The 27,054-nt window shown below is 38.1% G+C and overlaps 1 protein-coding gene across 15 annotated transcripts in view; it reads right to left on the reverse strand.

Moving 5' to 3' along the window:
* The window catches only part of Baz2b (bromodomain adjacent to zinc finger domain 2B), a 211,388-nt gene that overhangs the window by 49,363 nt on the left and 134,971 nt on the right, over positions 1–27,054 (reverse strand). For 14 of the 15 annotated variants that reach the window (XM_041631512.1, XM_041631511.1, XM_041631509.1 and 11 more), the window contains 7 exons: positions 20,457–20,657; positions 19,905–20,300; positions 16,333–16,933; positions 14,150–14,437; positions 13,081–13,141; positions 12,246–12,354; positions 346–556 (listed from right to left, as the gene is read on the reverse strand). In XM_041631512.1, coding sequence (XP_041487446.1) covers positions 346–556; positions 12,246–12,354; positions 13,081–13,141; positions 14,150–14,437; positions 16,333–16,933; positions 19,905–20,300; positions 20,457–20,657 — 1,867 coding nt within the window. The remainder of the gene's footprint in view (positions 1–345; positions 557–12,245; positions 12,355–13,080; positions 13,142–14,149; positions 14,438–16,332; positions 16,934–19,904; positions 20,301–20,456; positions 20,658–27,054) is intronic. The other variant, XM_041631513.1, reaches the window with a different exon arrangement.

Here is a 27,054-nt window from a genome sequence, read left to right on the forward strand (position 1 = left end):
CTAAAGCACTTGGGTTAGTTACGAGTAAGTGGAGTTCTCCAGCTGAAAATTTACCTACAGGTGCACAGATTTTGAAGTTATTCTCAGGTACACTTCAAAAACTTAGGAGCTATAACAAGGAGAATCCCAGGCTGGGACAACTTTAGAGCACGTGTCAAAGGCTAGCTGCTCCAATTCTGTGCAAGCCTCTTTAACGGTAGCACACAGCACAACTATTGAGGAATGGCTACAGATTCAAAGAACTCCTTATTTAAAAGCAGTGTCAACCACTTCCAAGTCACAAGTATAAGAAGGATGACTGTTAGGTTTTCGTGTGATTCCTAGTGACAGGTGCTTCTTTCTCACCTTGAGCCTGCAGTTTCCTTAATAATTTCGCGTCCGTGCTATCTAAGAACTCTGCACTGCCAACATTGGGAGGGCGACCCTTCCGGCGTTTCATCCTCGACTCCTCTCTTGCTCTTGGTCTATCGGGATTGGGTGGTCTTCCTCTTCGGCCTTCCATTGCCCTGATACGAGGAATGACATCCTCTTCTTTCAAAAGACACCACTGCATTCCCTGTTAATCAATAAATTGCAGAAATAAATGTCACAAATATATTAAAAATAAGGAGTCAACATAACAGAAAATTCTAGTTAAAGCCAGAGGCTTATTTTAAATTTATAAAGCTGGTATAAAATTTAACTTTTAAAAATTAAATTTAGTAATTTTTCTATGGTAAATCTTTAATATTCTTAGTCAAATTTATTTCTTCCTTAAGTACACAGACAGTTCTGTATCTGTGGGTTTTTTTTTTTTTTTTTTTTTTTTTTTGGTTTTTCGAGACAGGGTTTCTCTGTGGCTTTGGAGCCTGGCCTGGCACTAGCTCTTGTAGACCAGGCTGGTCTCGAACTCACAGAGATCCGCCTGCCTCTGCCTCCCGAGTGCTGGGATTAAAGGCGTGCGCCACCACCGCCCGGCTGTATCTGTGTTTATACTCATACAGAGAGACCTAACATAATCATCACTCCCGAATACAACTGTGACAACGGTGGCAGACATGTGAAAGGACCAGCTGTGTGGGAACCCTAGGGGTTGTTCGTGAGTGCTGAGAGTTCACCAAATGCATTAGGTCATCTAGATACCAGATAAACCTCTTTCGGAAATGAATATTATAGCTAATGAAGTAGAGTTGCCTGTGAATGGTTGCATTTCATCAGAAATGAGACAAGCAGACCAACACCAGCTTCTTAATGGAGGCTCACATCACCTCTGATCTTATTCCTACCCCAAGGTAATCCTGGACTTGATCAAAATCCAGCATTTATTCCATAAATTTTAAAGGCAAGACTGAACAAGACCTATCTCTTAAAAATACATGTAAAACCCAGTCTGAAGGAAATCAAGAAATGATTTGGCCTCTTCAACAAATAAATTATGACAAGCTTAACCAACAATACAGGAAAATTAAGTAGACATTAAAAGGTGTATCAATCTGAATTCATCAGCCTTATTTGGCAATTGATCTAAAAAAAAAAACTACTGAGAAAATTTAACAACTGGAAATTGTAACAAACACTGACATTTGAAAGCACAAGAAAAAAAAGCAAGCCATGGGGCTGGAGAGATGGCTCAGCGGTTAAGAGCATTGCCTGCTCTTCCAAAGGTCCTGAGTTCAATTCCCAGCAGCCACATGGTGACCCACAACCATCTGTAATGAGGTCTGGTGCCCTCTTCTGGATAACTGTATACATAATAAATAAAAAAAAAGCAAGCCAGGCGATGTGGCGCACGCCTTTAATCCCAGCACTCAGGAGGCAGAGGCAGGCAGATCTCTGTGCGTTCGAGACCAGCCTGGTCTATAGAGCTAGTTCCAGGACAGGCTCCAGAAACCCTGTCTTGAAAAAAAAGAAAAAAAAAAGCAGCCTTGTGAATGCAATGATGAGAGCTCTGAATTACAAATCTGCTTGCTAAAGGACAGAGGGTAGCGAAGAACCCATAGTAGAAACCCTATCGTGCTCAGGCACTCCGAATTCACACAGTTTGATCTTCATAACACTTCTAAGTCATCTGGTAGTGGGTTTTAGAGGTACTGAGAAAGCAAAGAAGAAAACTATGATTCAACTTGAAAAGAACTGTCACACTTTTAGGTTAAGATGTTCTTACAGCTTTTGATATGTAAGTAAGTATATATAAGCTAATGTGCGACTGATCACAACTTTTAGGACTGTATCAAGCCAAACTTGTGATTAAAAAATTAGTGCATGCCGGACAGTGGTGGTGGCATATGCTTTTAGTCTCAGCACTTGTGAGAAACAGGGAAGCGGATCTCTGTGAGTTCAAAGCCAGCCTGGTCTACAGAGCGAATTTCGGACTAGCTCCATAGCTACTGGGAAACCCTGTCTTGGAAAAAAAAAAAATTAGTGCATGTATTGCATATCTGCTTGCTAACAGTAAAAATCTAATATTAGCTTGTCAGTGATTTGTATGCTAAAATAACTTTTATATTGATTTTGAAAAAAAAATTGCTTTCTCTAAAGATTAAGATACCAAGGCCAGCTGGACTGGGACTGAAAAAGCATGGGATCAAACCAGACTCTCTGAATGTGGTGGACGATGAGAACTGATGAGAAGCCAAGGACAATGGCACTGGGTTTTGATCCTACTGCATGTACTGGCTTTGTGGGAGCCTAGTCTGCTTGGATGCTCACCTTCCCAGACCTGGATGAAGGGGGGAGGACCTTGGACTTCCCACATGGCAGGGAACCACGACTGCTCTTTAGACTCGAGAGGGAGGAAAGGGGAGGGGGGGAAATAGGGGGTGGGGAGGAGGCGGAAATTTTTAATAAAAAAAAAAGATACAGTCAATAGAATCAAGAGTTGCACTGAGTACATATCTGGGTCACACATGACCTCAGAAGAAAACTGTCAGCACAGACAGGATGGAGCACACTGTGCTCACTGTCAAGGAAAGTTTTATTAGTTTTTCCCTTTTTTTTTTTTTTTATGATTTTAGACACCAAATCAGCACATATCACACATGCTGATTTAAAAAAAGTGACATTTGTGACTGAGTGACAAGAGCACACAGGAGTATGTAAACAAATCAGCACAATGCTTCATGCCACTATTGAGGGTCTTGTACGAGTACCTTTTCATATTAAATGTGATTATTATATAGTACTTCTATATTCACATAGGAAAATTTCCTGCTGGTGCTAGAAACTTACCAGACAGTAGTGACTTTATAATCTACATTTGTGTCCATGGCATTTAGAAAACTAGTATTTGTAGAAGGGACTGCATATATTGGATTAGACGTAATGTCACCTAACTCTTTGATTTCAGAAAACAAGAATAAAATGCGTAGGAAATGTCAGGCTTATACTACAGCTTTAATCCCTTGAGTAGCCAAATTATTTGCAGGTAGGGACATATGGTCTAGCTCTAGCTAGACATAATTAATAATACTTGACTAACTCTTGTGAGTCAGAAATTATATGACAAAAAGTAAATTTGAAAACCTGGCTTGGGTTCCCCAGCATTAGGAGAAAAATTTTCTTTTTTCTTTCTTTCTTTCTTTTTTTTTTTTTTTGAGATAAGATTTCTCTAGGTTAGCCCCGGCTGTTCTGAAACTCGCAATGTAGACCAGACTGGCCTTAAACTCACAGAGGTCTGCCTGCCCCTGCCTCCACGTCTGACTGTTTATTTTTTATTAAGGTTTAACACACAAAAATGTTTCCTAGAAATAATGTCCCATGACTAAAATTTAAAAGACACATATAAAAAGAAGCATTATGAAGATGATCAAAGATTATCTTTATTATTTTATACTTCTTTTTGAAGGGTTACTAATTTATATTTTTTTACATTTTATTTAAGAAGACTGAACAAATTTGGTAACATAAAAACGGAAATATGAGATAAGTGAAACTATACTGTAACATCGCAATATATCACTTTTTTAAAAGTTAGAGTCTCTATGTGTTATTTGGAACAGGTGATCTAGAATTGCTTCTCTAAAAGAAAAGATAGAGAATTTTTAAACTTTTAAATTTTTATTACTTATAAATGTGTCTGTGTGTGGTAATCGGAAACAACTTTGTGGAACCCTGTTCCTTTCAACCACCCTTCAACTGGGTTCCTCAGTTCCTGCCCCCACTAAGTCATCTCTCCAGTCCAGAAGAAAGCCATCAAAGAATATTTTTAGGAGCTGGAGAGATGACTCAGCAGTTAAGAGCACTATTCAATTCCCAGCACCCACACAGCAGCACACAACTGTTTGCAACTCCAGTTCCAGGGGGCCTGGCACCCTCACACATAAAACAAAACAAAACAAAAAAAGTTTTAAAAGAGATTTTTTAAAATATGTACGTACAGGTGTTTTGTCTGAATGTATGCATGTGCACCATATATGGCATTTGCAAAGTCCAGAAAGAGCACTGGATCCCTGGAACTCAGCAGTGGTTATGGCCACCACGGGTATCTGCCAGAGCAGTTGCTGCTCCTTCTGTGGAGCCATCCCCAGCTCCAAAGCAACAGTGTTTGTAACGATGAACCTAAGGCTCAGGCTACTCCAGTGTGGGTGACTCGGGGCCACATCACCAAGAGTGATGAACTGAAAGCTTTAGCAGTCAGGGCAGGAAACTGTCTCAGTGAATCATGCACACATTATGAGACCCTAGAACTGGGAAGGGGACTAGAACCAGAGAGAACGGCAAATGCTTAAGTCTTACAGGAGAAAGAACAAAAGCTGAAGACTACCTGGATATGAAAGAGAAGCCTGAAGCCAACCAGAAAAATGAGCAGGAATCACCACACTTACATAGTCATGGCCGCGCTCTTACATCTCAACCAAGCTTCGATAGTGTGCTAACAGTAAATGTGTATAGGCGGCTGAGCAACCTAAGTGGATCGCTTTTTTCAGTGTGTCACGAGGGTGCTGGGAGCTACAATTCCATTCCTCTAATGGCTGATTTTCCAAGTTACCACTTGAAAGGCCAGCACTTTGAAATGAATAAGAGATACTTCTTTTGTTCTCTTTTCTTTTTTTGTAATTTAAGACAGGTTCTTACTATGTAGTCTTGCTTTGGCCTAGAATGTGGGATGGGATCTTTCTCTAACATCCCTGTCTCTTGGAAGTAAAATAACTGGTTGACATTGAAGTAGATTAATGTATTTGTTGTAACAATTTTAGATCTCTTAGTCTTAGATTATTCACCAAACAGATTTTCACAAAATATTTTCTAGTAAAATTAAGTCTAAAAATAAAGTTGCGATTAAAAAAAACAGTAACAAAACTAAAGCCAACATCCTTCTGATTTGCGTCTTACTATCTAAGAGCTCACATGAACCGTTTTAGAATGTCACACCCAAAAAGGACAATGAATCATTAAAAAAATTTTACTTATTTTTATTTCATGTTTATAAATGTTTTGCCTGTCCCTATGTAAGTGAACTGTGTACATGCCTGGTGCTCAGAGGCTGAAGAAAGTGCTGATCCCTTGGAACTTGGGTAAACCAAGTTGTGAGGATCCTCTGGACCGTGAGTCATCTATGGCTGGGAGCTGAACCCAGTTTCTCTGCTAGCACTCTGCATTGCTGAACCGTATCTCTAACTCAGAAGAGCAGGGATATGAAAGACCCAGTGATTGCAGGCTCCTTCCAGGTAAGAAAATTAAATAAGCCTTAGAGCTCCCAAGTGACATAGGATGCTGACTTACAAGGATTAGAAGTCTTAAAAAAAAATCATAGGGCATGAACAAAGCATATGTATCAAACACTTTTACAAATATTTGAACATCCTACAACTTAATACAAATGTTAAAATTAACATGAAGAAAAGTGGGATTCTGTTGGTTTTCCTAGGCCTGGGCCTACTTCACATTGCCTTCTACCTCCAGAGCTTGCTGTACTTTACACAAGGACACTGGGCAGTCCGTCTCTCCAGCTACACAGCTCATTAGAGCCACACACTATTTTCAGTAGTATTTAAAATATAAAAGACCAAGAATAACTTTCCCTGGGAACAGGAGTGTCACTCATGAAACACAGTGGAGAGAGGTGTGGTTTGATAATTATCTCCACAATGTTGATTATATTGTCCAACTGATCCAATAGGTGATCTCTAAGATCACATCTTTAGAGAACTAAGCAACTTCTGTGCTTAGTTCAGAAAACAAAGGATTTGACAAAAAGCAGGGACTCAGACCTTCAGTGGCTCCACACTTGGGCTTACATTGTAGGTTGTCTGGTACAGGGCTCACTTAGCCACTAAAATCCTACCTGGTAAATGAAAAGACATGAACTTCCAGGCTCGTCCCCTGTCCGTGCTGACCGTTCATGTTCCCAGAGTCCATACGTGCCAGAGCTAGGTTGCACAGGTATGGCAGTTAACAGCAGAGCTGGCGTAGAACTCTGGTTGTTGACTCCCAACCTTTGACTCTTTACCTAATTTAAAATAATCACCAGAACTACAACCATGCAGAGTCCATATGCTGCCAAATTATTATGATTGCTCCATTTATTCTTCACCAGAAAAGTCCTTCCATTATAGCTGGACAGCAACAGATCGACAGGAAATTCGCCAAATAAAACAGTTCTTTGTAACTCTTACAGTAATGTACTATCTGGGTTCTACATTCATATTAGTTTTTCTTCAAATTTAGACTTTCAACTTCATTTCTAAAGTAAGAGGCATGTTCACATACTTCCTTTGTGAGCAAAAAAAAAAATGTCTTTGGGAATAATCTGGTAACATTATTTGTCAAAAATATTTACAAAGTGACTTTAAAAAGGTTATTTTATTGGCCGGGCGGTGGTGGCGCACGCCTTTAATCCCAGCACTCGGGAGGCAGAGGCAGGCGGATCTCTGTGAGTTCGAGGCCAGCCTGATCTACAAGAGTTAGTTCCAGGACAGGAACCAAAAGCTATGGAGAAACCCTGTCTCGAAAAAAAGTTATTTTATGAAAGAAGCATTTTACTTTTCTTATGGCACAATGCCACTAAACATAATCCTTAAAAAAAAAAAAACCAAACTCAGAAAATTTCTGAATGGTATTTAAGTCCTCCTTTGTCTATCTTTCCTTCCTTTCTCCTCCTCTTTAGGGATCTCCTTGAACTTACTTGGTGAAAAATACGAAATGATTTTTAAAAGTTAATTAACTAGTTTCCCCATTAGAAGTCACGTAAGGCTTATCAGACACTTCAAAACAACCTCGGCCATCAATGACTACTCACTGGAGCGCCTTCCTGTGTTCCTATGTGGATAAAAGAAACAACAGTTCTCTCAAACTTACCAAAATCAAGACAGCACAGACATTTTTTTCCTATTACGTTTGTAACCAAAGCAGTGAAATAAAATAAAAATGATGACAAACATCAGGATCAACAAGTTTTTTTTATGATGCAATGGAACAGAACTCTGAAAAGACAAATCTATCTGAATCCTTTCCACGGGGCTGCAAAGAGGCCACAGGGGCAGAGATCGGGCTGGAGACAGGCGGCTGACAGAGCACGGCCTGCAGAGAACTGACAGATGAGGGATTTACAGAAACTATGAGAGCATTTGAAATCAAGCTAGCAGCAATGATGACCATTCACTGATCCTACAAAGCTCTTACCATGTCTGTGAATTCAAACAAACAAAACTCTTTGAATACAGGTTTGGTTGGCCTCCTTCCTTCTAGAGCCTCTGTTCTTAAATTAAGGGTGTCTGCTTTAGTTATTAAAGATAATCCTTCACCTAAACTTTTGACACCCGTGAACTGGTTCTCACTTTTCATCTTGTAATATACACAAACACTAATTTCAACCAATGTTTGCTATCACCAAATACATACATAGTTACTATCATAAGCTCCTAAATACTGAATAAAAATGGATAATTTTTAGAAAATGTTGTTTTTATCACTTCAAACATTACCTTCTGGCAGAAATTACCTCCTAAATTTTATCTGATAAGATTTTTGGAATATTTTTATTATTTTTCTGCTTTCAGTAAAATTAGAATGAAGAATTGATGTTCCCCTAGCATATCATAAAAGGAAGAATAAAGATGTGATGTAGAAACTATATTCCCAAGTAAAGCTATCAATTTGAGTTAAAAATGACAATACATTTGTGTAAAGCATTTTTCCCTTTTAAACTCAAATACATGTATTATATACAGAGCACCTGAAATCTTTATGTTCAATTTTCCTACATTTGAAAAATAAAAAATTTCTTAGTTTCATTGCATTACAAAGTAGAGAGGTATTATTTTAAAAAACAAAACAAAACAATAGTCTTCCACATTATGCACTTGTAGGGCAAAAGGGTCAGCCAAAGAAACCAACCAATCCCTGAGCATGAACTCTAACACCCTGACCCTCAACCCAAAGCCAGTGAATAAACACTTTAGCCCTGAACCAAGAACCTAAGAAACATACACTTTGGCCGGGGAACCAGAACCAGTGAAAGAAATATGCCCTGGCCCCAAAACTAAGGCCAAGAAACACAATTTGGCCCTGATACCAGAGCCAACTCTGCTCCTAATAAACGAAACTAACCAATCTTGGAGCAGAAAATCTTCTCCTTGGGAAAACTTCACCCCTAAGAAGCCCTACATAAGTTTCCCTGCCAATTCAGGTACAAGTTGTCCTTTTCCACACAGGCAGAGGTAGTACCTCTCCTGGACTCTTCCTTCCAAAATAAATCTCTTTCTTAAAAGAGTTTTGGATGAGTGTCAAAAAAAAAAAAAAAAAGAGTTTTGGGTAAAGCTCATCTTTGGCTGTTCCCTTAGAAGGGCTGAGCATAAAACTAACTTTTCACCTCCAGAAGGAGGCAATTGCTACATTTCTGCAAGGGCTTCCTCTTTAGCAAAGTGAAGGAGAAAAAGAAACACCTTGGGCCACAGCAGAAGAAGTGGGTGTTCACTGCCAGGATGTTCACTTAGGGGAAACAGAACAGAGCTCAGCAGTAAAGGCTCTCCTAAAAGAGGAGAAGGATTACTACATCCTGAGAGGAGACCATCCCCCATGCACCAAGCTTCAGGTATAGCCTGACTTCTCAGTAAGTCAGGACCCAGCTTGCAGAGCTATTGCAGCTCTAGGTATAGCCTGAGTTCCAAACAAGTCAAGACACCTTCCCCTCCAGAGCTGTAACACGTACAGTACTTGATTCAAGTAAATTTTAGAACATAGAAAAAACACAAAAGAGAATAATGAAACAATCTACTCTACCATGACCAATTAAAGCCATTATCAAGTTTGATATACTGTTTTTCCTCCTTTTGGATTTTTGTTGTTGTTATATTTTAAAACACAGACCCAACATGCAGACCAGGATGGTCTCAACTTGGCAATCTTCCCTCCTTTTCCATCCACTGCTGGTATTGCAGACAGGCAACACCATAGCAGCTAGGCAGCTTTTGGTGTATGAAGTTTTGTTTTTAATATATGCTTAGACATCAAACTTTTATACAATTTGTATAAAGTTAGAAATATTTTATACACAGAGAAAACTTTATTGTGTGACAATAATGCTTTTGTGCCAAACGGTATTTTATAACCTGGAGACATTCAGCTAATCAAATGTCCTTTCTGTTTGTGCTTGCCTGGCTGCTGTTGAATTGGAAAAGTTGGGGAAATGTGGAAAGCGTGGTTTGTCCTGGCTGGATGTTCCTTCAGTGTAAAGCCTTCATCATGGTGATCGCACCTCAGACCTTACCCATGATATGCCATAGTGGATGGAATTAACAACAATCCCAAAAGGTGACCACCATGGACAAGAAGAAAATCACCAAAAGGTCAAAGATCAAGTCCTTTGTGAAAGTTTACAACTATATAGCATGAAGCCAACAAGGAACTCCAGATGGGCAGACTAGGTCAAGCCTAAGCAGGGGTACAGACAGCTTCTGACTTAGATTGTTGTTCGTTTGTTTGCAACACTAAAAGCAAAAAATTCTATGCCAGTTACTCTAATAAAAGGATAACCTGTTAATTTTCACAGAATATTCTTATATAATTATATAAATTTTTGATTAAAACTATGCTCAAACATATAAATGATACATATGAAAATATGTGACTTTGTACCTATAAGAATTCTGAAAGCATGAATATTTCTAATATGTTAAGTAAAACATTTTCTTTGGTACTTCTAATCATAGCTCAACTTACGAATTTTTCTGAGCTAAAAAGTGGTGTCAGGGGGCTGGAGAGGTGGCTCAGCGGTTAAGAGCACTGGCTGCTCTTCCAGAGGTCCTGAGTTCAATTCCCAGCAACCACATGGTGGCTCACAACCATCTGTAATGAGATCTGGTGCCCTCTTCTGGCCTGCAGGCATACATGCAGACAGAATATTGTATACATAATAGATAAATATAAAAAAAATAAAGTGGTGTCAGCGTTCATGTTATCTTGACTGTGCATTCTGAAATGTTAGTTGCTCGACATGTTGCAGCTCTAAGAACTCATCTAAGTTCCTAGCTGGAATTGATTATAACAAGACACTACGCAGTTGCAAGAACACTGACTGTGTTTAATGAAAAGTGAATGAATGTCAAAGAACACTCTGCTCCATGTAATGAGGCTTTATAGATTAAGTCTAATTATTATTGATACAATACAAAAATACTTAATGTATTGAATAGCAATTAATTTTACTCTCAGAACAAAAGTCTATTGAATTAAAAAAACATGAAAATGATTTTGTAATAAAGACCTGAAAACATGAACCAAAGATTAAAAATGAGAATTTCTAATAATTTTTGCCTTCCAAAATGTTTGTGACTAAAAATTTGAACTAGTGTATAAGGAATTTGTTTAAAACACTTAACTAGTATGTAAGGGGTTTATCTAAAACACCCAGGCTAACTACAATTTTAAAAAAAAGTCTGGTAACAAACTGAGTTGAAATAAAAAAAATTACCTTTAAAAATTAATTGAAAACCATATATCTCTATGCAGAAATTTAAAAACCTCACATTTTTGGTATTTTAAAGCCAACAGTGAAAAAGTCATAGCGAAATTTGTGCCATTTCACAAAGAAATTGTTAATTCGGGGGGGGGGGACACAAAAATCAAAACATTTCTGTGCCAAGAAGCTCAATCATTTGAACCTATTTGAAACATTTTCTTTGATGTTATCTCATTTTAACTTAGCCATAATCTTATAAGGCAACAATGTTGTAACTCTTGTCCTTATATGACAGATGAAGAAACTGAAGGAAAACGGACATTATTCTATTGTTTGGAATGACAAGACTGTGCATGGGGACCAAGAATCTCCATTTCATCACTCCCTAAACTAGAAATGTTTTCAACAGTCAAGATACCAGGAATCTAATAAGCATTTACAAAAAAATGTATGGGTCAAAGGATGATCTCCAAGGAAATATCAGAGAAGTTGTGAAGTTGTTTTGGGGAGGGAGTGTAAGGTAATATATATTTAATTCACAAGTAAAAAGGCAACTGTGGTGATATTAATTAAAAGCCCAATTCCTGCAAAGCACTATAATTTCCACCTAATATAATTCTCTACTTCCCAAATTAAAAACACGTGTAAACAGACACAATGTGCTGTGATCAGATGACAAGACCCTGTCCCCAAGCCACGTGATGTTCACAGATGTTCCAAACTCTTTGTAGGGTAAACTTCACATGAACAATGTAGATATTTTCATACATATATAAAGTACAATAAAGTATAAAATACAATTAATAAGTCAGTAAGAGCTGATCCAAATATGAAAAGCATCTATCTCTTACATCAAAGTCCTCTGCTGCTGGAACAGTGAGCGAGGGTCTTAGGAGTGATTCTCAGAATTGTGTGTGTAAGTGCAGGAGTGAGCTAACAAAGGTAACCATCTAGAATCAGTGAGATTTAAGATCTACTTCATTTAGGTTACAGTACTCCTTTCTGGCTCAAAGACTGCTTTAAAGGGTAGATCCAATGGTCCACTCAGAGGCTTCATAGATGCCACCCAGTCAGTTTTGCACTGAAGCTGAAATTGCCCTCTAGTCCACTTTTGCTGAGACAGTGAAATAAAAATCACGTTTTTCCACTTCAGGTTTTAATAATCACAATCCATCTTTGATGCGCAGTTAGCTTTCAAGACATAAATTTCTTGCATATTTCATAAAGAAGCTATATTTAGGTGAGCAATGTAGGTTAAGCACGGAAGACCCATACAAGAGAATGTTTTGAACCAAGAAAAGTGCATTTTCCTCTGCATTAGAATGCAGTATCACAACCAAATGTATGGGACATAGAGAAAAGCATTTACCTTGATCACTTCAGGGTACTGCCTAAGCTTCTTTCCACACGGAGCGTAATACGCCACTTCTCCTTGAAGGCGCCCACCAAAGCTTCTTACTCTTGTCTCTCTCTGCCAGCTACATATAACAGAAGTAAGCATTACAGGACACTTGACTTTATTAAGAAAACTTAAAAAGTTGGAAAAAGTACACATGCTCTTCCGAAAAGATAAAAAAATAAAAAATAAACATGTAATCATATAGTCCAAATATACTTATTACTAAAATGATTTAGATTTTTAGCTAACTGATTCATAGAAAATTAAAGATTTGGGAACATTAAAGTATCAAGTTTTACAGAAATCATAGCTGGAATTACATTGAGGGCTTACATGATGAGTAACTCATCAATGCACATGGTTATTTCTTGCAATGGCAGAAAGCCCCACATGAAGAACACACAAATGCCTCTCTATGTCTGGGGCCCGGAAACCCAGTCTGAACTGGTACCTATAACTGGAATCAGTTAAATCAATCTCTCCTTGAGTACTCTGGCCTTAACCCACGACATCTTCCACTGTCCTTTGCTTCTGTCTTGGCAAAGCCTTCTGACAGTATTGTTCCGGCTCCTTGACATGTGACTGGCTGTTGGTTCATTCCAGTAACATGAGCCCATCAAACACTGCGACACCTTCCTTCCCTTCGTGTGAAATTAGGTGCACTTTCAGTTTTCTGCTGAATCAACATATTGCCCCTTGTTACGGCTTTTCTGTTCTAACCACTAATTTTGTAGAGAGGAGAGAATAGGAACTCAAGCACACATGAAACATGCATGAACACGGAGGAGGGCCTTGTGTGGCATACCCGTATTCCAGAGGCACACGCAGCTCGCGTTCATCGGTCACTCTTCTTCTCTTGGATGGACCTTAAAGAGAAGCCAACCAGGACATGACATATAAAAATGTACACATGAGAGTTTCCTGATAGTTCAGAAATTTTTCTTTGAAAATAATTACATGACAGATTATTAGTATATTTATGAAAACTGCATTATTTCTAATTTTTTAAACAAAGCATATTACATAAGACAGAAGTGTTTCACACTTGTGACCAATTGACAGACAGTAGGCTTTTCTCTTGAACAGAACAGCGCATAGCTTTGCTCCTGTCATGAGTAGAAGCAACAATCAGGAAGGAAAGAGCTGAAAGGGTTCAAAAACCAATTCATTCTCTGCTTTGAAAGTCTAGGTTTTTAGATAGATGCTACAAATTCTAACGTTTGGCTCAAATACTGAAAGAGAATTTAATTTCTGTGTGCATATGGATATCCATAGCCCAAAACAGTACTAGGCCTTTAATTAATCATAACTCCACAAAAGAGGACTGTGCTCATATGTATATTTTTAAGACAACTACACATAAATATAAAATTAGTCGGACACCATGCTTATTTGTTGAAATAAAAATTTAGAAAGTGCCAATGAAAGTAAACTAATTAAAACAACAGCCAAATATTGTACTATATAAACCCATATTTTCTTAGTTATTGAATGAGAATAGTAGCTTTGGATTGTTAAATGGAGGATCTTTTAAAATGAAAATGCCTAGACATTTATAAAAATACATAAAAATATAGCATGATATGGACTAATAATGCTACTCATTCAAAAAAAAAAAAACAAAAAGAAAAAAACAGAAACAAAACCAAAAAGGATTCAAAAGTAAGAGGGATCATCAATTAAAAACCACAGGGGAAAAAATTAAAGTATCAGGCAATAGATTAAGTCTTTTTAAAATACATGTTTCTTACTTAGGCAATCTAAAACCTACATGCAATACTTGATTACGAGATCATCTCCTGAAAACTGTGGAACTAGCAATCCTTGCTGCAGTCTGACTTGACTTTACATCGATAAAAATAAACTGTAGGTACCAGAGTGTGGACTTGAAGTGAGTGTGGAAGAAGAAGTGCCAAGAAAAGCAGGAGACTGGGACTCAGAGCACAGGGCGGCAGGAGCGGAGCCTGGGGCACCTCCTGTGTGGAGGCTGTGAGGTGTGGAGTGAGCTGTGAGATTGATGGGAGGGCTTTTGGCAGAGGAGCTTGTCTGGTTCAGGTTCGTGGCAGTTTTCTCTCCTTCAGTGTCACTATCTGATTCCTCCTGGTCTTTCTCATCGTCGTCTTCTGAGCCTTCTGTATCTGATTCTGAATTACTATCTGATTCTGGGAAGTAAAGAAGCACTTGGATATTATAACTAAGTCACAACCAATCACTTGCAGCTTGCACCTAAAGGGAGTAGTTCAGAACCGGTATTTGCAACTGAGAATTCGAGGAAGCAATTTCCCAAGATTAAGAGCAAATGTTAAAATTAGCATCTTATAAGCTATTTGAATCAAGTGTATGAAGACGATGGTTCTGCAAACTTCTCTTAAAAGGATCAAGTTTTACTTGCTATCTGAATCACCAAATAGTTCCCACTTGACACTATTCACATTGCAGTTCAGCTTAATGCTTTCAACATTAATTTCAACAGCGAATCTTAGGTAAAATAAAGAGATATTGTTGAGCAAACAAACTGACAGGTGCCAGTGTCTGCAGATTCCCCTGTGCTAAACCTAGGAACAAGCATCAGTCTGGCATTTGCGATTTGGCACAAAAGAACACAATTTTGGGGGAGGGGTTTTGGTTTGATGTTCTGCTTTTATAGCTGTAGTTCAAGTTATATAAAAACACCACCGGGCTTCTCACGATTCACAAACTATGCTCACAGAAAGAACTGGCTGGAGTGAAGTCCAATGTTAATACATGTTAGTAATACTCCTCTAGACATGTAACATCCAAGAATGGATTAAACTCCAGATAAACACAGAACGATACATAAAGATGCGCACACAGGACAGCATCCAGATGGCCATCCTAGCAATGTTCTTCTACCTGCACTGGAGTTCCATAAAACCTAGTTTTTGAAAGCTCAGACTACAGACAGTCAGCACTTTCAGGATTAATATTATTAGGACATTAAATCGTACAATGACTGTTTTCCTATTCACACGGGTTACTGAAAAATTTCTGGCTGAGCAGTAACAAATCCACATAGAAACATATATACAAATATATTTATGTAATCTCCATTTAAATGTTCAGTTGTTTTGCATTTTATGTGTTTAAAAGAACTCTTAGAGGAAGAAACAAAGAAAGAAAATATTACAGAGTAAATGCAGATTTATTTAATCAAGGCTTAACTTAATGACCACGTATTACCTAGTAAATTCTGGTATCAAAAATTACTTAATGTTTTGGTTCTTTTTGAATGACCATGGTAATATCCAGTAATGTTTTTAATACTTTGCAGGAGAGAATAAAATACATTAAAGAATATTTGGACAGCAAAACTTGGCCTTGATATGGATAAAAGACAACTTTTTAGTTGGGGAGAAGGGAAGGGGTATAATGAGGGAAGAGAAAGGGACAGGATGACTATATTCAAAGCATACTGAATGAAATTCTCAAGGAACGAATGGTCTTCCCTCCCCAAGACAGGGTTCCTCTATATAGCAGTGGCTGTCTTTGAACTTGCTCTATAGACCAGGCTTGCCTCAAATGCAAAGAGCCACCTGCCTTTGCCCTGTTCCTCTGGCAGTGCTGGGATGAAAGTCATACACTACTATGTCTGGCTCAAGATTATTATTACTGTTGTTGTTGTTGTTATTATTATTATGGTTTTTAAAAGAGTTTCTCTGTGTTGAACTCAAGAGATCTGTCTGCTTCTATATCCCATGGTGTTAAAGGCATATGCCACCACCACCTGGCCAAAACTGATTTTTAAAGCAAAAAACAATTGTACGTGGATAAGTGGTTCTGAATGAAATGCAGATTTAGCAAACTGATAAAACTGTTTGATTCATGCATCATCATACCCACTTTAAAATTAGTCATTTCAATCCAGGTGAATGACAAGCCAAGATTTAACTTAGAATTCCAATATCAATCACTTTCATATTTTATCAACTATAAGAAACAGTGAATGACAATGATTTCAGGGTTATAAATTAACATTTTTTCAAATGTTTTGGCATATACTCAGAAATAAACTTTAAATTTTAAAATGGAAAATAACCTGATTGACTGTCATCAGACTCATCATCATCATCATCATCCTCTTCATCTTCTTCCTCATCATCTTCCTCCTCGTCTTCATTTGAATCTTCAGAGTCTTTACTACTGGGAATGTCGGAATCTGCACCTCTAAACTGTTCCACCAAAGACTTTGCGGGATGAGGGTGATGCTGTGTTTTCAATGGTGTGACATTATTGCTCACCACTTTCTCCTTCCCGTGACTGTGCACGATGGGAGAGGCAGAGGGCAGGACAGGAGTCTGATTGCCAGGTCTTCTCCCACCTGTGCTCAGGTTGACAGGCGAGGAAAATGGGCTGCTACTGGCGACGTTTTCGTTAATCTTACTCTGCATTTTAGTTTTGGTAGTAAGTGCTAAAGGAGCTTCTTGAATGACACTTTGAATGACCCCATTTGGTTGGTGACTACCTAAAAGTGCATTTGTCAGAAATGGATTAGGGTGGTTGTTTTCTACTGGTTGTTTTGGATGTGCTGGTGAACTAGAGGTTGCTTTTGTATTTGACAAAGCTGCAATAACCTTCTTCAGGCTCTTTGACGACTCCTGTTTCTTTACTTGTGATGGGAATGTCTGCTTATATTGTTCCTAATGAAACACAAGTTAAAAAAAAAAAAGAGAGACAAAAAAAAAAAAACCCAGTGAGATAGACTAAAAAACAAAGACTGCTTCTGTTTGTCAATATCAGAATATGAGTTCATTGAGAAACTCAAAGAATGACATACAAGGGGCTGGGGAAGGAGTGTCAGCAAGGACAACTGGCTGTTGAATCTTGGCTAAACATGATATGGTAACACTTATTTGTTTAAACACTCAAAAGGCACTGTCCTTTCTCTTTACTGTGACTCCCATTTTCATAATAATCCAATCCTGAAGTCCTAAAAATACCCCCAAACTAGTCTATTACCATGTGTTTTAGGTTCATTCATTAAAAAATGCTAAATCTTGGGCCACGCTGTTATTTCCTCCTTCCCAACTGCCAGCAAATGTTTTTATAAGAACACAAACTTCATGTTACATGAGTTTTCTTTTCTTTGATTCTGGGACCATTGTCAATCTTATGTATCCAGGTAACATGCAAATCACTTCATAATTCGTCCAGAGCCTACCTTTCTAGCTGAAGCAGACTGCTAAGTGTGACAGTACCGTGTCACACTTTTCCTCCTCCCTCAGTTGGCTAAAATCACTTGTCTACATGAACTGTTTCTGACAGGTGAACCACTGCTCACATTTCTCTGTCTAACTCAGCAGGTTTCCACATGTGTTTCAGTCCTAGAACTCCTTCCTCCACCCTGGAGTCATCCACCCGGCTGACAGCCAACAACATTCTAGCTGGGTTTTTTGTTTTTCCTTTTTTTTTTTTTTTTTTAAAGAGTACCTACCATTCGAACAGCTAGGCTGGCAATGAACTCCTGATCTTTCTGCCTCTAATTCCATTAGATTACAGCATGCAGAACAAACATGTGATACTCTAATTTTGTTTGATTATACAGGTCTGTATGTAGAATGCTTTAAGTTTCCATTTCCAAAAATTTCTGTAGCAGAAACTGTCATGTATGGTCTTCCTAACACATCACCTACCCTGTAGTTGAACTCATCGGAGACTAATACTAGATTACCAAGTGACTTCTCAAGGAAGAAAGTCTTCTGGTTGTTTACTTCTTGTCTTTTTAGATAGAATCTCATTCAATGGTCCAGATAACCCTGGGACTCATTGCTACCCAAAGGCCCTCCAGTTCACTGTGATTCTCTTGTTTCAGTCTCAGCTGGCATTACAGGCACAAGTCATCATATCCAGATAGAAAAGATTTTCAAAGAAAAATTTTAAGATATAGGGAGACCAATGGGGAGCTGGGTGTTAGGGTTAGCAACTGTGTACTTACAGAAGGCCATGGGTTCAATACCCAGCATGAGAGGAAAACAAACTTTCAGACAAATAGAAGTAATCATATAATAAACCTTCTACTAAGTAATATATGTTTTCTTCTAATAATGGAGCGAATGGTTCCATTAAAATATAAGTTTTCACTGCACATTGGTATTAATTATGAGCAACTACCCCTGTCTTTAACTCTAAGAATTTCATACCATACATTTATACTCACACTTGCATTTTATTGCATTTTTATTTCATGGCAAGACAGGTAATCCTAAGTCTACACAAACTATCTATTTTGATGTTAGGGAAAGTGTCTAAATATAGTGTTTACAAGTGGAAAAATCTATTGCTGTTTTACAGCATCAACTACCCATGCGCCAGTGGGTGGGAATCTCAATGTATTTTCACTTATCTCATTTTCTACAAATGCAAGAATATACTCCAGATTTGATGTGACTGACATAGATCTATGAAATTCTACTCCTGGAATATATATATATATATATATCAATCATACCTACTAACTTAAATTATAAGTTCACGGTGTAAACACTGAAGGAATCAATGATAACATAAATCAGAAATTCATAAGCTAAGGACAAGACCAGTGGATTAATAGCAGGTAGTGTAGAGCAAAAGAGATTGTCTTAAAGACAAAATTCAATATGCCAGAGTACTCTACAGAAAATTATTTAAAGAGAAGTACTCATTAAATAGTCTATAATATTAAATAAGGCATATAGATAATATCATTTAGAATTGAGTCTAATACAAATGTATATTCACAGGCCTGGAGACATAGTTAAGAGATGGCTCAGTGGTCCTCTTCCAGAAAACCCAGGTACGGTTCCCAGCATCCACATGCAGCGTGCAATCATCTGTAATGCCAGTTCCAGATGACTGGATGCCACTGTAAGCACCAGGCGCACGCGCGCGCACACACACACACACACACACGCACACATGCACACATGCACGCATATACATTAAAGAAATGTCTGTTCACATAAAATACTTACAATTCTTATCATTTCAATAACTTACTCATAGAATGATCTCTAGACAGTAAGAACATTAAAACTTTTCATTAGAATGCACACATACTCTAAAGACATATAAAATTAAAAATGAAAAACCAACAAAATAATGGTTGTTTTGGGCTTTAGAGCAGACAGAAATATAGGCATATGCTGCTACTGTGCTCAAAACAGATTTTTTTCATAAAAGACTTCTACACTTAAATTCTAAGAGTAAAGGTAAATTACATAAAAGTTAATTTCATCAACAGGTAAATAATAATATTAAAATAAATCATTATTTTAAAAAAGTAATTATAAAACTTATCTTATTCAACTATAATATACTCTTACTGCCAAAGCAGTAGAGGAGGGGTGGAAGGGGATGGTATACACAATAGTTTTGTCAGAAAATATGAAACTGGAGAGTCTATGACTATAAAATCAGAAAACACATTTTTGGGGGATGCTGGGAACTGTACCAGATCTTACTCTAACTCTGGGCTACACAGAATAAATTTTTTTTTTCCTCTCCTGGAGTTTAGAATCAAACCCAGTGCTATGCTCTATATTTGAGAAGGCGGTACAAATTAAGCTATTTCTTAGCCCCATTTGTAACAAAACCTTAGCAGTAAGATTCCTGTGTACATAATATTTAACTTACCCGTTTGGATCGCAACTCACTGGTCAAAGAACTAGATTCTTCAGAGGTATTTTTAGTCCCTGCTTTAAGTACATCAGGAGAAGGAACTATGAGTTTCCTGTAAGGTTCCTTTTTGGTTTGATTTACCAAAGACAAAGGTTTCACATTGGCCACCAATCCTGTAGACTGTATTACACTGGTGTGTTTGTTCACAGATTCCTCCTTTGCCTGAGAGCTTTGGAAAATAAATGGAAGCTGCTGTGACAAAACCTGAGGCTGCTTCTGCTGGGATTGGAATGATGAGTGAGTCTGGGATTCAGACACAAGAGGTAATGGCTGGTGTATTCTTTTTTCCTGGGCTTTTTCAGTTACTTTCTGTCCATCTGCTTTTGGGTCTGAAATACCATGTAATAGCACCTGGAAACACAATGTGAAAGGCAGTTATCTTGGCATCCATTAAAAGCAGCAAGTGGGATAACTTGGAGAAAGAGAGTATTTTACAAGGCACTGTTGATCCCTTAGAGACACAGCACAGGGCTCCCTGAAACAGATCCAGGCTCACGGAAACAGTACCTGGGTGTCGCTGTGGTGTTGTGCTTCAGTCTCGGAGTCCGAGTCCTCCTCTTCACTCTCCTCGATACTCTGACCTTCTTCTTCTTCCTCTTCCAGATCGTCTGAGTCGCTACTACTAATGCCTTCACTTGAGGTGTCTGACGATGTGCCCGAATCACTATCACTGTTGCTAGAACTTTCCATAGCTTTCTTCCTAGGTTTCTGGAGACAGAGGCATTATTTGGTTAACTATCCTCTGAAGGAATCCAGGATTCAGTAAAGTCACACTCTTTTAATTTTCAAGTGGTATCTTCAACTTCAAAACACCATTTTAGGAAAAAGAAATAATTTATCATAAGTGTTATTATTAACAAATTTATGTAGCAGGAAGTCATCAATAGAAATTCTAAGATCTGACATGGTTATCACTTAATGCATTTCCCATTAAACTGTTTAGAAAAAAATGATCTAAAATATTATTATGTGATGGGGACAGCTTTTGTAATATTAAAAATTCCTATATTCTTCTATTTAAAATGATTACAAATAATTCTATTACGTTGCTTGATGTGTAAATTGTATTCCTTTGCATAGAGCATAAAATGACAGTTCCATGTAAAACAGTTAAAATACAAATATTGCACATATGTAGATTCATCTACATCACAATGCTTCAAATAGTGCAAAATTAAAAATTGAATCAAAAATTCAAAAATAATTAAACAGATTTAGAGTGTCTTTATCTATACAGTTTTTATTGTTTAAACATTTCCCTAAGATGCTCCAAACAGCCTTTGAGGGACCTAGGAGAACCGTGTGCCACAGTGAATTGTTGCCCAAGAAACTCCAGATTAAGTAATGGTGGAGAGGAGAGAACATATTGTAAATACAAAAAGCAGTTATATCCAATATTGAATGACACATTGAAGGCACAGTAGACAGCAAGAGATTTATGGAGCTATGTCAAAAAAAGTAATCCTGGCAGGACGTGGGGGAGCATGACTTTAATCACAACATATGGAAGACAGAGGCAGGTAGATCTATGAGTTTGAGGCTAGCCTGGTCTATAAAGCTAGTTTCAGGATAGCCAAAGATATACAGAGAAACCCTGTCTGGAAAAATAACAAACAAGCCCCCCCTCCAAAAAAAGGGGGGGGAGAGAGAAAAGAAAAAAAATGTAATCCTTTACAAGAATATTTTACATAAACCCAAGCCGGGAGGTAGAGGCAGGCGTATCTCTATCGGTTTCAGACTGCCCTGGTCTACATAGTGAATCCTGGCCAGCCGGGGATACAGAGTGATACCTTGCTTTTAACAAAATTATAAATTAATCACTCAATCACACAGGAGAAAAAAAAACAATTTTAGAATATTTAAGACTTTTTGGAAAAATATTGAATAACATTAAAAGCTGACAGAAAGGGACAATAGTTCATATTTTACAAGCAGTCTTATGTTTAAGAAACAGCCAGAACGCTTGGAAGCCTGTGGTGAAGGATACTTTTCAAGACATGAAGGTGTAGTGGCACACACAATTCAAAGAGGTTTTGAGAAGACCTGAAGAGGAACAACCAACCAAAATCCCAGAGATGAAGGGCCTCTAAAGACCAACCCATACCTGAGAAGAAACTGGCAATTGATGGCCATTGGGAAAGAGAAAATTACTTATCTTACAAATACAGGCAGTGAGGAGTTACTCATTCTCCAACAGATGGTTCTACACCCATGTACATACAGGCAAAAATAAAATCTACTTAGCGGGTAATGAGAGGGAGAGGGACAAAAGAGCACATACAAAGTAGAGTACACATCAGCAAGAACAAGAAGTTGGGAGGAAGGGGAATGTAGGAGAAAGTGGAGGAGGAAGGAATGAAGAAGATAGATTGTATATAAGCCCATTATAGGAATGTATGAATATGAGATAAACTATAAAACTCATTGTCAGTTTAATAGAATAGAATAGGCTGGAACAGACTGGACAGAATTGATCAAAGGGATTTTAGAGCCTGGTCCACAATTACAATAGAGTACCTGATTCAGAGAAGAGGATAATGTGGCCCTTAAAGGTAAGGTCAGTTCCACTGGAGGAATGGATCCAACATACAATAAATATTGAATCTCATGATGATACTTAGATAGGAGAAGTGATTTCCAGAGGTTTGAAGAAAATTCAACGGTGGCAACCAAAGATAGGAGAGGTGATTTCCAGAGGTTTGAAGAAAATTCAACGGTGGCAACCAAGCTCAACTTAAAAGGGATTTTAAACAGTGTATTCCTAGAAACAATGTTTTTTTCTAAGAATAATCCATTCAGAACACCCCTCCCTTCAGGATTATGCAGAAGGTGGGGCAAAGACAGGCATTAGACTAATGAATGTAAGTCAACCAGGAATATTCAAGGTAATTCTTTGCCATTGGGGAACTCCACGAGGGTCTCCTTGCAAGCCCTTTGTCAAATCAAGTTCAGTCATTTCCTGCAATCACAGAGGAAACTCCTTCCAAGAGCAATTGAAGAAGCTAATGCATATTTTAAGAGATCATACGCTTTGAGTAATAAGAACAGTGACAGAGGGAGAAAAAAATTCAGAATGTTGAAAGAAGTGAAGAAAAGTTGCCTGAAAAATTACAAAGAGGAGCCTCTACTAATTATTTAGGTTATAAAATAGGTTTACAAAAAATTAGATCCAGGGTGGTGGTGGCGCACACCTTTAATCCCAGCACTTGGGAGGCAGAGGCAGGTGGATCTCTGTGAGTTCAAGACCAGCCTGGTCTACAAGAGTTCCAGGACAGGCTCCAAAACCACAGAGAAACCCTGTCTCAAAAAAACCAAAAAAAAAAAAAAAAAAAAAAAAAAAGGCCTGTACTAAAAAATTAGATCCCAAAAGGGGCAAATCAGGAAAGACTGACGACAGACTCTTGAGGATTTGCAAAGATTGCTGGGAAACATTTCACATATACTGTGCAATATTGAGATAAAACATGAAGACCTGATTAATTTAAACTAAACACGAGATGGTGACAAGAACTTAAATAGTCCCAGGGAATTAACAGCTGAAGCGGAGAATTGGCTTTGATTGAAGAGAAATTAGAGAAGGCACATGTGGATCATGTGGATCGAAATCTTACCTGCATTCTGGTCATATTACCCTCCAAATATTTCCTTATAGGAATTTTAATGCAGAAGGAAGATATTATCTTAGAATGGATCTTTTTACCATATTAAAAACTTATAAGAAAAGGTTCTCTGAGATAATTCAAAAAGAAAAATTGAGACTTTGTCAATTAGCAGGAATAGACTCAGCAGAAATTATAGTACCTTTTAATAATGATGAAACTGACAAATTTGGAAAGAAAGCGAACCATGGCAAAGAGTCTTATATTCCTCCCTAGTTAAGCATTTTTAAGTACACAGGTCAGTACGATTACACACATTCACAGTGACACATAGTTATCAGAATACATCTTCAGAACACTTTTATCTTGAGACACAGAAATACTAAACACATTAAACACCAACTCCTGGGCTAGTGAGATGGTCAGGGGCTGACCTGAGCCTGACAACACACATTGAGGAAAGCAGGAAATGACTCTCCAAGTTATGCTCTGACATCCACATGTGTGCTATGAAATGGGAACTAGCAGACATGTGCATGCACACAAATCTCTCTTAGAAGAATCGTACCATTTCTCTAGCTAGAAAGAATGAGTAAACAAGAGTTCATATAGTGAGACTCCACATTCAAATCTTTCAAGTACATACTGACAAATGGAATGACTGGATCATATTATAATTCTCTTATTAATACTTTAAACTTAAGGGTTCACTGCATACTTTGTCCAGGGAAACTCTCATTCCATATTCCTTAAAATTTTCTTCAAACCATAAATAAGTAAAAAAGCAAATAAATAATTTATTTTTAAAGATGGCATTGGCTACATGTAATATGTATATAAAATTACAAGAGCAGAATACTTTCAACCTTCAGTAGTTTTACTTTCCAAACAGGCTATATGTCTATCTATATACTCTAGTCTGAACTATTATCTAAGCGATACATAAGGAGATGTACTTATCAGTGATTCTAATGAGGAGGCCTGAGACCACTACTCCACCTCTGAGGAAGGACATATAAATTATCTGGAAAAATTTATTTCAAACTATTCAGGAAAGCACTAATGAGGCAATTTTTACAAAGCTTTTAGCCTTGAAAAATAAAGAGTAAAAATACAGGATTGTATGTTCATTTTATTTAAGCAATCTATAACCATAACACATGTTGGCATATGTATGACTCAAAATGTTTAAGATGATATGAAATTATAATTTTACATTATGATTAAATTCTAATTTAAGATTAAAATTCTGCTTAAGAGCCAGAGTCTGTAGACTATTACTTGTATTGAGTGTTGGCATGCACAAATGCGGTACTGTATCTGCCCGTACAGTTGACGAAAGAGGAATGTCTATAGCTAAGTTTTAATGTGGCTCCTGGGGAAAGGACGTAGTGAGGAGTGCTAATTCTGCTTGAGAATATCAGTGGAGGTTCCTCAATAAAAACATATGGAGGGCTGTTTGACGTTCACACCTTTATGTGCACTGTGTTGAACCTGTGGAACACTTTTGGTTGTACATTTCACTAGATATTTATCACTACTTCCATGAGGTAGGATGACAAAGTTTGAAAGAACAGACACATGGTTTTTAGAAATACAATACAGACACATATCCGATGACAATGCATGAGGGTAGCTTCATAAAGAGCAGGTGGTGTGTCACACACAGGGGAGCTAGCAGAAGCTTACACTGATGGGACTCCCTTGGAAACACATCCTAAGGGAGACCAGAGAGCAGCTGGAGAGCAGAAGGGGGAAAGCAGACCTAACACTGATCGCTGGGAGGAAAGAGCTAAGGATCTTTCATCACTCATGCTCAGTGGTGTTTGAAGCAGAAAGAAAATGTGTGGGGGCCTTGTACTGGACTGTTGAGACATTCAATAAGCTTCTTAGAGACACCAGGTAACTTCCCCCAACCTGTCTCTTCTATGGGTGTACTATATTTTGGGAAATATCTATTTTCTGCTGAGAAAAACAGAGATCAAGAAAAAATAGATAAAATGCATCTGCAGGTGTCTTGGATAAAGGAAACCTGGACTTAATGATGGTCACATTTTATGAAGTTGGGTTGTCAGGGTTTCTATTGTATCACATGAAAAAGAGAAGCCAAAAGCTTGAAAAGACTAGAATCTGGAGTGAATTTGCCATATAGTGCATACCCCTACATCTAGAACCGGTTCTTAAAAGATCTAGTCAGCAGGCAGAGCCTATATTAGCAGTCTGAACAAGAAAGGGTAACATTGAATTATCAAGTAGCTAGGATTGCTGATATACACCAGTAACTTCAACCTGAAGGCAATGAGGCAGGAGGAGCTTATGTTTCACACCAGCCTGGCCTAAAAGGTGGACCTTGTCTCAAAACAAAACCACCCTTTAAGAACTATTAGCTAGTAGAAGATACCTGCTAAAAATAATGAACAGCCCTCTCTAAATAATAAAGAAATCACAGATATAGCCATTCCAATTCTTTCTGGAGGATGAAGGAAGAGGGCTTCTTTCTTATGATTCCCATTCACCTAAGGCTAAGCTAGAGATTTTATTGAAGAGAAGTGACTCTTGCCCACTGTATGGCAGAACTGTGGAATAAGGTACCATACAGTCCAAGGTCCTAGCACACGGGGAACACTGCCAGTTGGGGTACCAGGAAAATTATCTAGCAAGGTACCCATTACTATTTCAGCAACTTGCTAAGATATACGATCACACTGTGAACTCCGAGTTTGCACTTGTACAACCATGGTCAGGAGGTAGAGCCAGCAACTAGTTGATAGAAAGTTCATAGGGAATCAGAGGGAGTCCAGAAAACAGAGAGATGGACAGGAAGCAGGAGAGAGAGACTTTGAGTGTAGTGTGGTCCTTTTTGGTTTGTACCCAAAGAGAGACACTCTCTTTCTGAGACTCTGGCAATGAGAAAAGGTGAGTTAGTTGCTTTTAAACATCTATGAACTAGGTTTCCATGTTCCAGCCTCTGACTCCCATGTCTTTATTGATAAATAGAATGATAAAAAATTTAGTAAAAAACTACATTTGGTACTTTGGTAGTGGGGCAAGAGATAGACCAGGCAAAATGTGAAGGTCCTAGAAGTACACTGCCTGAGAAGTGGGCAAGGACTGCAGAGCAGCAGGTACTGGCTGTGCCAGCTGAAGAAAAACAATAAAACCATTGTGATGCCAATGCAGTTGACTAGAGAATGTGCAGCATTTGAGTCCTGTATACAACTGCGTATATCTGGACTAGTACCAGCCAAGCAGCCATCAGCTGACAGGGAAGTATCACACTGACTGCACAGACTAAAACAAACACTAAAACCCCCATAGTCAAGAGCAACGGGGACTTGAACCAGATGAAACACTAAATTTGGCTCCGTAATCAAGAGCAGAGGACTTGAACCTGAGGAACAGAACCTAATTCCCAGTACCTACAAGGCAACTCACAACTGTCTGTAACTCCAGCCCTGGAGGATCCTACTCCCTCTTCTGGCCTCCATAGGCACAGCATACACGTG

Source organism: Microtus oregoni, unplaced genomic scaffold, assembly GCF_018167655.1.
Source record: "Microtus oregoni isolate MIOR12 unplaced genomic scaffold, Mior012 000037F_ref0000500, whole genome shotgun sequence".
Taxonomy (NCBI): domain Eukaryota; kingdom Metazoa; phylum Chordata; class Mammalia; order Rodentia; family Cricetidae; genus Microtus; species Microtus oregoni.